The sequence below is a fragment of the Aythya marila genome (genome assembly GCF_965140915.1).
Source record: "Aythya marila genome assembly, chromosome: 1".
In the NCBI taxonomy this organism is placed as follows: domain Eukaryota; kingdom Metazoa; phylum Chordata; class Aves; order Anseriformes; family Anatidae; genus Aythya; species Aythya marila.
This window is the reverse complement of record NC_139042.1, coordinates 123,201,523-123,215,976: the sequence shown is the minus strand read 5'-3', so window position 1 is coordinate 123,215,976 and position 14,454 is coordinate 123,201,523. Positions and strand designations below refer to the sequence as shown.

At 37.5% G+C, this 14,454-nt stretch overlaps 1 protein-coding gene across 1 annotated transcript in view; it reads left to right on the top strand.

Moving 5' to 3' along the window:
- SPAG17 (sperm associated antigen 17) overlaps window positions 1-14,454 on the top strand; it is a gene marked incomplete at its 5' end in the record, with an annotated part of 110,308 nt that overhangs the window by 64,817 nt on the left and 31,037 nt on the right. The window contains 5 exons of the mRNA XM_082751974.1: window positions 1,600-1,808; window positions 6,297-6,417; window positions 8,690-9,108; window positions 10,801-10,930; window positions 14,009-14,229. Of these exons, the coding sequence (XP_082608100.1) occupies window positions 1,600-1,808; window positions 6,297-6,417; window positions 8,690-9,108; window positions 10,801-10,930; window positions 14,009-14,229 (1,100 nt within the window). The remainder of the gene's footprint in view (window positions 1-1,599; window positions 1,809-6,296; window positions 6,418-8,689; window positions 9,109-10,800; window positions 10,931-14,008; window positions 14,230-14,454) is intronic.

The window sequence follows — 14,454 nt, the reverse complement described above, 5'->3', positions numbered from 1 at the left end:
CACCATCACAAAAACTGAGGCTTAGCTTAAAACCTGAGGTGGAAGGCTTGTTTTCCAAGGGCTTCTAATTATGACTTTATCACCTGATAATAGTTTCTAGATGATTGTTAATTTTTGTGTCACCTTTGCTGTTCCCATAAATCCAGAATCATTTATAAGACAGATGTTCCAGAACACACAGACAGCCTTTCTAGTAGTTTAGAATTTTATTTTTGATGTGGGCTCTGCATTTTCTTATCTTAGATGCAAAAAGCATCTAAGCCAAAACCTTTCTGGAAACCATAAATACGGTAGCAGTTGAGCCTAAATTTTATGTTCTTCAGCTGAAGATATATTAACACTTCATTTGCATTACAGAAAATGCAGTGAGTTCATACTGGAATGGTTTTATTAGCACACTTCTGTAAGCATTTCTTTCCCCTTTGTCTGAATGCAATTTGGCTTGCAGTTTGTCAATGAGTTAGTTAACTTTTCTTTGCCTAATTTATTAGTTTTCAAATTAGAAAACATTGGAAGAAGCAAAATTAAAAAGTAATTTAATCAAAAGGAGTTTATAAAATGGATTTTTGAAAGTCTTCCTAAAGACACTCTTGCAATGACTGACTTGTCATTAAACTTCACTGACTTGTCATTAAACTTCATACTTTCAGAAACTACTAAGCAAATCAAGCTTGCTGTATTTATTTATTTATTTATTTATTTAAAAAAAAAAAAAAAAAAAAAGCTGTTTTCTGAGGATCATGTTTTGCTTATTGGCATTTTCAGTCCTTTATCTCTATGAATGTGGTTAAGATATGGATAATAAATAGCTCCATCTGGGGTAACAAATTTTCCAAAACAGACAGGAATTCAATTGCCTGAATTATCTGGATGGAAAACAAGGTGCTATTCCATGAATTGTAGTCTTGGGACTTAAGCTGCCTTCTCACGCAAGAGGAGGTGATTAAAAAAATGTGTCAAAAAAAAAAAAAGGATTAGGGTTACATCTGACTGGGTTTTTCAGATTAAGGAGAAATATTTGTTCATTGAAACAAAAAATGTGTTACAGAAAATCTTATTTTATATTAATATTATTTTCAAGTCAGTGTTTTGGAAGGCAACATGAGTACTTCCTGTCAGCATGCTTAGCAGGCTGCCCTAATGACTGACTTAAGAATTGAGAAAGACTCAGCAACAGAATCTTTCTGAATCATTTTAGCAAAATAGAGCTATGGAGTCCAAAACTGCTGGAGTCAGTCCATGCTCCATCAGCCTGTGATAAAGCATAATAACAGTGACCTTATCCTAGATGCTAGACTCAAAATGTCTCCACATATATAAGTATTCTGGAGGTAAAAGAGAAAAACAAAGCTGTATTTTCTATTTTTGAGACCAATGACAAGCTATTGGAAACAAGTTTCAAGATTTCTTTTAGATTGACAATATTCCATCTGTGGAGAGATTTTCCAAATAATTTCATATATTCAGTCCTTCTGTCTTATTCCACTGAGTTTATTATTTCAAAGGTAAAATTTAGTGTGCAAAATATCAAAAATAGAATGTAATAAACTACATTTATGAAACTTAATTGCATTAACATATTTCTTTTCCCTTTTTTAGATGATGAAACAGATCCTGTCTTAGCAACAGTTCTGAACATCCCTTCTGTTCATACTCCGACTGTTCTTCCTTCTACTACATCAGCTTCAGGAAAAAAAGATAAGTCAGTCAAACAAAAACCAGGAAAATCTCTGCCATCTACAAAAGCAAACCATAGCAGAGTAAGCTCTCCACCACCAGACACCCACGTAAAACAAGAAGAAGGAAAGGTGAGAGAGCAGACATTATCCAACTAACACAGAAAAGAAATGAACCAAAATTTAAATACAGAAGCTTATGTAATAGACAAATATATTCGTCTCAGAGGGCTTTGCGATGTGCCTTAACAAATTCCTAATAATTTATGGTGCTTTTAAGGATATGTTTTACTCTTCCAATTGCTCCTGGGTATAAATATTGGCAGTCGTTAATGAAGGTATCCTTTAAGACTCCATGATGTAGAACAGTGAGTCTTCCATAATCCACGTTTTATTGACTTTGGCTTTACAGTTAAGCCTGTTACATTCTCACTGACTAGAACTGCTCTAGAAATTAATTTTTAGTTTAACCAAATAAGAAAGCTTCTCTGTGCTTTCCACAACCTGTACTGGAAAGTCTTTACCGAACCAAATTGGAGTCATAGAATCATTTAGACCCTTAATATCATCAAGTCCAACCATCAACATAACGTTACCAAGTCTACCGCTAAACCGTGTCCCCAAACACCGTGTTCACACATGTCTTAATGGTGACTCCACCACTTCCCTAAGCAGCCTGTTCCAATGCCTAACCACTCTTTCAGTGAATAAATTCTTCCTGATACCCAATCTAACCCTCCCCTCAGGCAACTTGAGACTATTTTCTCATATCCTATTACTTGTCATCTAAGAAAAGAGACTGATACCCACCCCACGACAACCTCCTTTCATGTAGTTGTCAGAAAACAACGAGGTCTCCCCTGAGCCTCCCTTTCTCTAAACAACCCTGGTTCCCTTGGCCATTCCTCATATGTCTTGTTTTCTAGTCCCTTCACTGTTGAGGGATTTCTTGAAACAGCAAAAATCCCATGGCTTGCTGTAGCTGAGCAAACCAAGCTACCAGGGCAACTATGAGAAGTTCCCATGACAGTGTTCCCACATCGCCCAATTGAGGAATTCAGGAAAATATTGTTACCAGTAGCTGGCCTCAAGGACAAGGTCTATGTGACTGCTAATCACAAGGGGGTTGTTTTCTTGCAGGTGGGGTTGTTTTCTTGTAGCTGTTTGTCTGAGTGCTTTTGACCAATAATCTTGTGTGAAACACTGTCCACCCCTGTTAAGTTCTCTATAAAAGTTAGGCTATTCGGGCAATAAAATGGAGCATGATCTGACTCTACTGGTGTCTGTCATGCTTTCGGCCGTGCTTCCTGCAACACCTTCACCAGCTTTTTTGCTTTTCTCTGAATGCATTTCAGCAACTCAGTACCATTCTTGTAGTAAGGGGTCCAAAACTGAACATAGTACTACTCAAGGTGCGGTCTCACCAGTGCCAAGTACAGAGGAGCAATTACTTCCCTAGTCCCACTGTTCACAATATTTCTGATTTAGGCCAGGATACTATTGGCTTTCTGGGCCACGTGGGTACACTGCTGTCTCATTTTCAGCTAATTGTCTGCCAAAACCTCAGGTTCTTTTCTGCTGGGCACCTTTATAGCTGCTCTTCCACAAGCATGTTCAGCTCCATGGGGTTGTTATGACCCAAGCACAACACCCAGCAGTTAGCCTAATTAGTGGAGAGTTTTGCAAAAGCCTTCTTTGCAATTTGGTCTTTCCAGCTGATCATTAGCCAGGGACCAGCAACTTGAGGAAGCTGTTTTTGTCTATGGCTGAAGTTATTTCTGTCACAGGACAGGCCTTTGGAAAGGATGGATGGCATTTCAAAAACAGATTCTGAATTTCTGTTATGGAATACTTATCACAGAGTAATACAGAAATTACATGGCCATGTGCATTAGAAGAGCATAACATTTGATCTTGAACATCTTTCATAGAGTTCTGTGAGAACTCCCTTCTTGTTTATCAGAGGGGGCACACTCTCCTCAGCCTTTTCTTTCTGGCCAACATACCTACAGAATCCCTTCTTGTTATTCTTTGCGTCACTTACCAAGCTCAGTTCCATCTGTGCCTTGGCTTTCATGATCCCATCCCTGCACATCCGAACAGCATCCCTGTACTCTTCCCAGGCCATATGTCCCTGCTTCCACTGCCTGTGCATTTCCTTCTTGCTCCTCAGTTTGACCAGCAGGTCCTTGCACAGCCATCCTGGTTTTCTGCCCTCCCTGATCGCTTTCTTACACAGGCAGATGGACAGTTCGTATACGCTAAGAAAAACATCCTTAAAGAGTTGCCAGCTTATCATAGTTATGTTAACTGAGCTAGGCAAAGCTGTTCAAAGTGGTGGAATAGGCAACGTGGAAATGAAGGGTTAACTGCAATAGATACATTTGAAACAGGAAATAGCTTCCAGTGAACAGAAAATGAGAGGAAAAGGTAGTAATAAAGATAAGAATGGACAGGTACTGAGAATGTCCTTGGAAGACTCTCTGACATGACATAGCTATGCTGCTCTGTGGTACCCAGTGAATGAGGTGATGCTGTGTCTCTTGTTTCAACATGGGTTCTGTCCATATCCACAAAAAATGCTACTGAGCCAATTTTCACAAGTTTATCTAGGTATTTATAAAGCATGTGCATTGAAAGTGGTGCAGGGATTTGCCAAACAGCACTCAGCATAACATACAGCAATTGTATGGTACCAAAAAAAACCTGCATAAATTCCTTTATCATTAAAATTCTGTCATGAGGACATCTTGAAGGTCCTCCTCTTCTTCCAAGAGGCTATTTATGATTTCATTTAGAATGTCTTCAGTAATTTTTTGTGTTTTAATAAAAACTAAAAAAAAATCAATATTCATTTGCTAGTGCATACAGCACCAGCTATGTGAGTCTGCAGGTATTTTAGAGGACAAGATCTGAGGTGAAGTTGACAAATTCACATGGACATCATCCAGAAAATAGGATGCAGTTCAGTAAGAAAATGTATTAGGTTCTACAATTGCGCATAAATAATATATCAACAGAATGGATGACCGTTCCATCAATAACAGTTATGCAGAAAAAGATCTGGGAGTTGAAAAGGATCACAAGCTATACGTAAGTCAACAATGCCATCTTGCTGTGAGAAGGGCAAACACCATATTGAGGAGAATAAACAGGAGAATAGCCTGCTAAATATGTGAAATTATTCTTCCATTCGGGGCTGGTAAAGCCTCAGTTGCAGTGCTGTTTCCAGTTATGGATAATGCACTGCAAGAAAAATACTGGCCATGCTGCAGAATTCTAAGGAAAGCACCAGGAACAGTAAGAGGTCTAGAAAACTTGACCAGTGAGGAACGGTTAAAAGACTTGGTTTGGGTTTCTTTGATCCAGAGCTTAGAGACAGAACAGCCTGCTCTAAAGAGCTAAATGGACAACATCATCTCTTATGTTAGCCCATATAACCAGAAATGGTTATACGAATTATCAGAAATAAACTTAATTTTTTGCAAGAGAGATTCAGGCTAACCAAGAGGAAAGTCTCAGTAAGGCTAAACAAGGTAAAGCACTTGGAATAGATTGCCCAGGGAAACGAGGAAATGTCTAGCCCTGGAAATTTTTACAATAGGTAGGTTTTCTCAAACTGTATAGTTATACTTGATATTTTGATATAGTTATACTTGAGTTTTTTGTTTGTTTGTTTGTTTACTATTAGAAAAGGAGAAGTAGATGACAACTGAGGTTTACTTCTACCTTTTTCTTCATTGTCTTCCTTATGACTCCTGTGCCTGTGATCTTAGGGTAATGAGGATAGCCTTAATTACCCAGTAATATGTAAAGTAGCTATAAAATATACAGTATCCTTTATCTAAAATGATAGGGCAAAATATCTGCCATTTTTTTCTATTTTTCCTCTATATTTCTTTTCCTATAAATCAAGAATACGGGATAATACCAGGACTAGTTCTCTCTGTTACCTGTCTGCAAAAAAAATAATTTCATCTTAGGACTGGCATAGAGTAGCTCATTGTCACATACGTTTCTGAGGAGATATCATCAAAGGATCCACTGCTGTATATTTCCCAAATGTTGTAGTGTCTTCAGACATTCCTTAAGTCATCCTCATCTTTTCTGTTTATCAGGATGGTTTCCACTACAAAGCAGTACAAAGAGAATTACACCTTTTGATTGTCAAGTGTTCCTCTTGTCCTCTTCTCATCTACCATATTTCCAGCAGACTGGAAGTACTGCTCTACTTATCTTTCATGCTCTTTTAGTAATTATAGGTGCTGTTCACAATTATACAGTGCTGTTCTGTTATGGTCTTCCACTTCATGTTATCCATGTATTGTCATATCTTCCTGACACCATGCACAAGGTAGCATAATGACTCAGCAAAATTAATAAAGTTATGAAAAGTTTTCTTAAAGGGTTAATGAAGAGGAATGAAATAAGATAGCATAATCAAAAAAAAATCAGGTAAGGTTTCCCCTTCAGAATCCATACATTCTCAACGTGTTATAAATGGCTGATAGAAAGTACTTTTTTGAAATGTTTTGATAAATCTGATATATGTATATATAATATAATTTTTTCTGAAGTCTTTTCAAATGGAATAAAACTAATTCATGTTTCACTCTGTAGGTGGAAATAGAAGAACCAGCTTCCCAAACACAAGTCATTTCAGATGCTCTTACTTTCCGAAGCTTGAATGTCTCCTGTCCCAATGGACTAGTATTAACTTTCCTTGGTGAAATTTTTGAAGGTTAGTTTTTTCAGCCACTGTAGAATAAGGAGTTTTTAAAGAAGTTTAAATTGCAGAAGGAAATTATTTCTGCCTTGATGGGTGTAGATGTAGCAATACGAAGTATTAACGTCTCAGATTCCTGATTCTTTCATAATGGCTATTTAATAGCAATTGTAACATAAATAATGTGTTTCACTATTTGCACTATTTTTCATTATTTGCACTAAAAGTGCAAGGATTTAGACTGGGGGGAAGAGAAGCAGGAACCCTAAAAATACTGTGGGAGTCATGTTGAATAATCTGTTGAATATGCATATGTATAGGAATACAGGCGAAAAGGAGCAATTTCAATTCCTGAATACATATATACAGAGGAATCTTAAGTGATAACGGTTAGATTAAGTTACCTATATCTGTGTTTCTTTGGAATATTATGTATTGTTGTTAAGTCTACAAGGCAAGTTTTTCATAGTTTGGAATATTCAGGACAGAGTAACAAGAATGATTAATGGATCAGAAGGTTTATCTTACTGTGAGCTCATGTCAAGAGAACTTTATTTGATTACCAAAATAAAGATTAAATGAGTGACTGGTGCCAGTGTGGAAGTACAAAGAAATCAGAATTTTGGTGACAGCAATACAGAGCTTGTAAACACAGTATAGAAATGTATTACAAATTTTAGAGACTTGAAACTCAAGAATAGCGCTTTTATACTAGATTTAAGATACACTTATTTTTTAATGCTAAGAGTGACTAACAAAACTAACCCATGCTGTGATATACTGTCTTCTACTGGATATTTTATAATTGGGTTTAGTTGCTTTTCTAAAAGATATAATCATGTTGAAAAAGGAACCACTTCAAGTAAGTCCTTTGCTTTATGTCACCCAGAATGTACAGACAGGGTGTTTGTAACAACCCTTTGTGCACTTATCTTTGAATTTCCTTTCAAAGAATGATCAGGTATATAGATATGCCTGTAAGTTTTTGTGCCAGACATATTCTTCTGCAATGCTTCAATTTCCTTGCATTTTTGAAAATCAGCATGAGGTTCATCTCTGCATACCATAAACTGTTGTAATTCTCTTTTTTTTTTTAAGTTTTGGGTTTTGAAGCAGACATATGCGTTTTAGTTTTCTTTTGTCACCTGGTCAGTTTTTAAAATGGCCACATCCAGATGTCATTTAATGCCTATGTAGAATAGATCCATGCAGCCCAGGATGTGTTAGAGCAACTGAGTAGGTGAAAATAGACCAGAACAATTTCAGAGGTTCCTATATATCCAGGATTTATCACACATGCCAAATCTTGCTATCAGTAATTCCAACATATCCTGTATGTGAGCTATTGCATAAAAAACAGCAGAATCGTTCATTTTCCTGGCAACCAATAAAACAACAGTAAATATCATCCATACCTCTTAGAAACTAGCCAAGTAGCAAGTCCAGTGTATATAAATTAAGAAGAAAAAAAAAAGTTGTTTTTATTAAATAGCATTAGAAATGCTATATTGTCCACCAAGATACAGCACAGGTTTATAATCACATGGTTGAGAAATACCTTGATTTTTTATTTTTATTTTTTTGCCATACAAGCCTGAATTAATAGTAAAATATTCCCTCATTTTTCTTATCAGATATCCCTTCCCTCTTCATATCAAAATATTTTGGCAGTTTAGGGTAAATGTGCTCTGATCAATCTGATATAAAGTACAGTAAAGAGGATGCAGATGGTTTTCACACATACAATTTGGCAAGGAACATAAGTTCAAATACTAAATAGTTAAGGTGAACAGAACAGTTATGGACACATACATGTAGTATCTTGACACAACTGCCTATTATACTCATTAGCACAGTGAACACACTGCCATAATTTAATCTAAAAACTTTATTTGTTCAAGTAGACAAAATATCTAAGTTCATTTCCATTTAGTCTTAAATTTGGTGAAACTCAGTTACTTTTTCTCTGCTAGGGGAAGTTAGAAGATTCCTCTCACCAAATGTCAGTCTTCTAAAAGTTCAGCATCCGTAGTAAATCCTTCTTCAAATTTCTCTTGTTTTCATGTGGAAAAGACAGACACCTCCACAGGAATTTCTAATTAGATAACTGCTTTAAATTGTTCTCTGATAGAAACTGTCCCTAACTCCATGGATTGCAGAGGAAACTGAGGAGAGTTACTTTTAATAGCTTAAGTTGAATACCTCCTGTAGACAACATGGTGCTGGGGTTTTTACACTGTTTGAGTGCGTGTTGCACAGTATTAAGTAACTGTGAATATGCTTTCAGATTTGAAAGGTGAGACCAAAGCAGATGAAGCCAAGGAAGAGGAGCCTGAGAAAGGTGAGACCAAAGCAGATGAAACCAAGGAAGAAGAGCCTGAGAAAGGTGAAACTAAATCAGATGAAGCCAAGGAAGAGGAGGTTGAGAAAGCTGTAAACGAAGCAAATGAAGCAGTGGAGGAGGAGGTTATGGAAAGTGGAGAGAAGGAACATGAGGTTACAGAAGGTGAAGTAAAGCAAGAAGACACCGAAAGAAAAAAGGTGAAACAGCCTGCTCTGGAAATTCTTGTTAGGCAAAGTTATCCCCAAAAGATAAAGAACTCTCAACTATATACAACAGTGGCAAGTCATATAGAACAAGAGGTGTCAAGAGTCATCACTAGACAAGGAACTGTCGTAAAGTACATGATGGATGGATCTACCTGGGTATGTTCAGTTGAATTAATTGGAAGCAGCCTGTGTATGTGATTACTGTTGAACTTGTGCTTGTCAGCTGACATAGAGAAGTATTCAGTTTATAGATGCAGGAGTTAAGTAACAACTGAGCTTTGCAGCTATGTCAAGATTAAAATGTTCTTGGCTTTGTTCAGAATCAGAACTTAGGGTGCATGTGGAGCTTTAACAATGAAAATTTTAGGCACATGAACATTTAGACAACTTTGAGTTTAGAAAACAGCTGGATAAAGTTTTGAGAACTGCATTCCTTGAATTAAACATCTAAAGTGTGGATTAGTTAGTTAGTCTTTGGGTATTTTGGCAACACAAAAACATCCATATGTTTTTTAAGTAATCTTAATGGTGATACAGGATCCAAAAAAGACCTGATCTTCAGTCCTGCAGACACCTTCAGGTATCCTAAATTCTCATCAAAAAGACTCTATGTTCCTATATTTCTATATTCCTTGTTTGTTTACACATAGTAGTTTGGACCAAATTTTTAGGTGCTGTAAGTTAGATACCACTTTTGCAAATACTGTAATCAATCTACAAACAATTATCTTTTCAAAGTCTAAAATTCTGTATAGTAAGCAATCAGATGAAAAGAGTTGTCTGATTGTACTCAGAAACTATCAAAATTATTCCTTATTATTTCCTCAATTTTTTTACAGTCTAAGTAGACAACAAATCCTAGTACAAATGCATTAGATTCATTCATTACATTAGATCTTAAACCATTAACCCAGCATTTCTGAGAAACATATGCATTTCAGAAATATACAAGGAGATGGCTGCTGTTTGTTTATTCTCAAGATACAATCTCCTGACAGAAGAAAATAGGTCATGTGCCTAGCAAGATTGTAACATAACACCTGTATATGCAGATTAATTGCCACCTTCTTTACATTAACTTAATATCCATGAGTCATCAAAAATGGAATGCATATAGACAAGCACTCAAAAATGAAAAAATATTTAATTGTCTTACAGTAACTGTGACTCTAGAGATGTGACTATATGTTGTCCATTTGTTTTCCACATTGTACCATCTTCTCCCCCAAATATCTGTGCTGTATTTGTAAATTAATTCAGAGATTATATGGGTAATTCTAGGCTTGATCTGCCACACAAGGAATATGCATATCAAGAGTTAAGCATTTTGGACAGTAACCAACTATGATAAGATAACCAAGCTATGGTTACTCAGAAACCAGCTATAAGATACATAACTGTGACTACTTTTTATTAGCTGCCTTGATGGATAAAAAAAATAACAGCAATCCTAGACATGTGGAATAACTGAATCCCAGATCAGTGTGGTGATACAGATGCATTACCATTTCTAGAAAGAGTGGTATTCATAAAACATCAACCTTTGACCACTTAAGCAGTCAAAGGATAACCTTTGCTTTTATAATGCCTATTTGTTTCTAAATATAATCCCCATTGATTATATATGTGAGTTATAGTAATTAGTAGTCCTTTCTTTTTAAGATAGCTTCTTTATTTTTTGTATTTATTCTGGCAGTCTTACTTTTTTAGTTCTATCACCCACTATTATAGTAACCCAATATTCTAGTCTCTATTCTAGTGACTATTATATTAGTGACACATACTTTTGAGATTCTTTATTACTGTTTGAAATTATTTTAGCTTCTAATATGTCTTTGGTTTTTGTAGATTCTGTTTGCTGATGGCACAGTGAGTAGGAGTCCTGATTCTGGCCCTGTCCTTCCACCACCTGCAATTCCAGATAACACGGAACTGTTACCAGAATCAGAGCCTTTACCAGAGACTAGCACTAAGAAAGGTAACATTTTGAGTGTTTCAGACAGATTTAAAGATAGCAGGGCTGATAATACTAAATAAAGGGCATTTTTCTTTAGTCTGAAAATTCTGCCAGTGTAAAAATGAATTTTTATCTGTACTCAGCTGCTGTACACTGCTAATTTGTTATCTTCACAGCAGATCATTTCTCTCCTGCTCCAGTTTTCTTTTTCTTCTAAACTGCAAGAACTCTAAGAAGTTAAAGGGTATATAAGAACTACCTAGCTAGAAGAGTGACTTAACAGTCATTTCAAAGAAATCCTTGCAACTACAGTAGTGTCAAATCCTTACGTACGTATTACACGCTTTTTAGTCCTGGTGTTGAGAAATGTTCTTTTCACAGAGGACTTACAACATTTTTCTTTCTCATTGCATGTATTTCAAGGCACCTAATCTTGGTCATAATCAACTGATTGTATGGATTTGTGGTCTGCTACGGTATTCTCATGTTACTGTGTTTGGCAGAGAAAGAAACAAATAAATGTTTGCTTATCATAGAATCATAGAATCATTTAGGCTGGAAAAGACCTCTAAGATCATCTAGTCCAACCTTTAACCTAGTACTTAAAAGTCTACCATTAAACCACATCACTGTTATACATCTATGTTTTTTTTGAAGACCTGCAGGCATGGTGACTCAACTAGTTCCCTGAGCAGCCTGTTCAAATACTTTGCAACCCTTTCAGTGAAGATTTTTTTCATAATATCCAACCTAAACCTCTCCTTGCACAACTTGAGGTCTTCTTTTCTTATCACTCGGTGTGTGGGAGAAGAGACCAATCCCCACTTTGCTATAGCCTCCTTTAAAGTAATTGTAGAGCATGATAAGATCTCCCCTGAGCTTCCTTTTCTCCATTCTAAACAACCCCAGCTCCCTCAGACACTCTTCATACAGCTTATGCTCTAAACCCTTCACCAGCTCCACTGCCCTTCTTTGGACACCCTCAAGCACCTCAGTGTCCTTCTTGTAGTGAGGGGCCCAAAACTGAACAGAGCGTTCGAGGTGCGGCCTCACCAGAGTCAAGTACAGAGGGACAATCATTTTCCTAGTCCTGCTGTCCATACTATTTCTGATACAAGCCAGGATGCTGTTGGCCTTCATGGACACTTGAGCACACTGCTGGCTTATATTCAGACAGCTATTAACCAATACCCCCAGGGCCCTTTCTGCCAGGCAGCTTTCCAGCCACTCATCTCCCAGCCTGTAGCGCTGCTTGGGGTTGTTGCACCCCACGTGCAGGACCCAGCACTTGGCCTTGTTGAACTTCATACAGTTGGCCCCGGCCCATCAGTCCAGCCTATCCAGATCTGTTTGTAGAGCCTTTCTGCCCTCAAGCAGATCGACACTCACACCTAACCTGGTGTTGTCTGCAGACTTACTGAGGGTGCACTTGATCCCCTCATCCAGATCATTGATAAAGATATTGAAGAGAACAGGCCTCATTACTGAGGTCCGAGGGACACCACTAGTGACAAGCCTTCAGCTGGATTTAACTCCATTCACTATGACTCTTTGGGCACAGCCACCCATCCACTTTTTAACCCAACGAAGAGTACACCCATCCAGGCCATGAGCAGCCAGTTTCTCCAGGAGAAAGCTGTAGGAAATGGTGTCAAAAGCCTTACAGAAGTCTAGGTAGACCACATCCACAGCCTTTCCCTCACCCACTGAGTGCATCACCTTGTCAGAGAAGATCAGGCTTGTCAAATAGGACCTGACTTCCATAAATCCATGCTGACTGGGCCTGATCACCTGGTTGCCCTGTAAGTGCCTTGTGATGGAACTCAAGATAATCTGCTCCATGAACTTCCCTGGCACCGAATCCAGACTGACAGATCTGTAGATTCTCAGATCCTCCTTCCCACCTTTCTTGTAGACAGACATCACATTTGCTAGCCACCAGTCAACTGGGACATCCCCTGATAGCTAGGACTGATGATGAATGATGGAAAGTTGCTTGGTGAGTGCTTCTGCAAACTCCCTCAACTTGCTTCATACCTCAGTGTGGTCCCAGATCACTGTCAGTGCTACATAGTACAAAGAATAATTATGAACTGTCATAACATTTACTTATAATTTATTGGAAGCATGTGAATAAAAATTGCTGCTAAAGTCTTTCAAAAAGAGATTTTCTGATTCATCATGTCCAGTTACCTGTTCTTAGAATATTCCTTAGGATATCTGCAAGGATAGAGATTTGTCAGAGAACTACTCTGACAAATCATCTCCTAATTTTTGGTCTCAGTATCTGTGGCCAGTGTATATATTTTATTACTTATCCCTTTTTTATAATCACTTTCCCCCCCCCACCTTTCCTCTCTACTACTTAGTCTTGCCAAACTTACAGTGAATATTTGTATCTTTTTTGCATTTTGTTTGCTAGGATTTGTATGCTGTAAACTTCTAGAGTCCTGTCCAGACCATGCTGTTGTGTTTTGCCTACACTTTGTCTAGTTCCTTTTCTTGTATATGGGAGACCAGAATTCTCTGTAATATTCTTGATTTCTCCATTACCTTTCACAATGTAATCTGCATCTCTTTTCTTCTGATGTGCCGTAGGTTTGAATTTGCCTTTTTTGTCACTCTTCTTTCACAGTGATAACTTACACTCATTCTATATGGATGGTATATCCAGGACTTTATCTTACTTAACTGCTGCAAACTTGTCTGAAGCAGAAATCATTTTTATTAGTCCTTTTTTCATAAACTTCTTTCTATTAGGTTTAACAAATTTATACTACTTGAGTCCTCAAGCTCATCGGATAGTTTGGCATGTTTTTTTCTCCTATAAGCCATTCAGATTCTGTTCTGCTTTGATAGTGCATTCCAAAGTCATGTCATAATCAGATATCATTAGCATGCTATTTGTTTTTATATGTCATTAATGAATATATTAAAGAGCATTACTTTGAGTAACAGCTCTTGTAATTTCTGTCTAGTCTGGTAAATCATTCTTTCAATTCTGTCAAAGACAATACTCACAGAAATTCTTCAGTTGATAGATTTTGTCTTTTGCCTTAGAGAACGCAAAGTCTAATACAGACATTTTTGTTTCTGCAGGAAAAGGAAGTGACAGAAATGGTGCATCACACCCAAACAAGGATGAAGTATCTGAAAATACCGTTCAGGGTCTAGTTGATTCTGACCAACCTAAGGAGAATCAGGCAGGAACCTGGATAACAACAACCCCATTAGGCATTCAAGTGGGCACTGAAGGAGCAAAACGAATGGATCTGGAGCCAATCTTAGTCTATCAGGCAACTGACCCAGCTGATGGAACAGTACTACTATTTTTTGTGTGTTATTATAGCACTCTTAAGAGACAGGGATGCCATCATCTGTTGTAGCATATGTTCATAGAATCATGGAATCATAGAACCATAGAACGGTTTGGGTTGGAAGGGACATCAAAGATCATCTAGTCCCAACCCCCCTGCTTTGGGCAGGGACACCTCCACTAGGCCAGGTTGCTCCATGTCCCATCCAACCTGGCTTTGAACACTTCC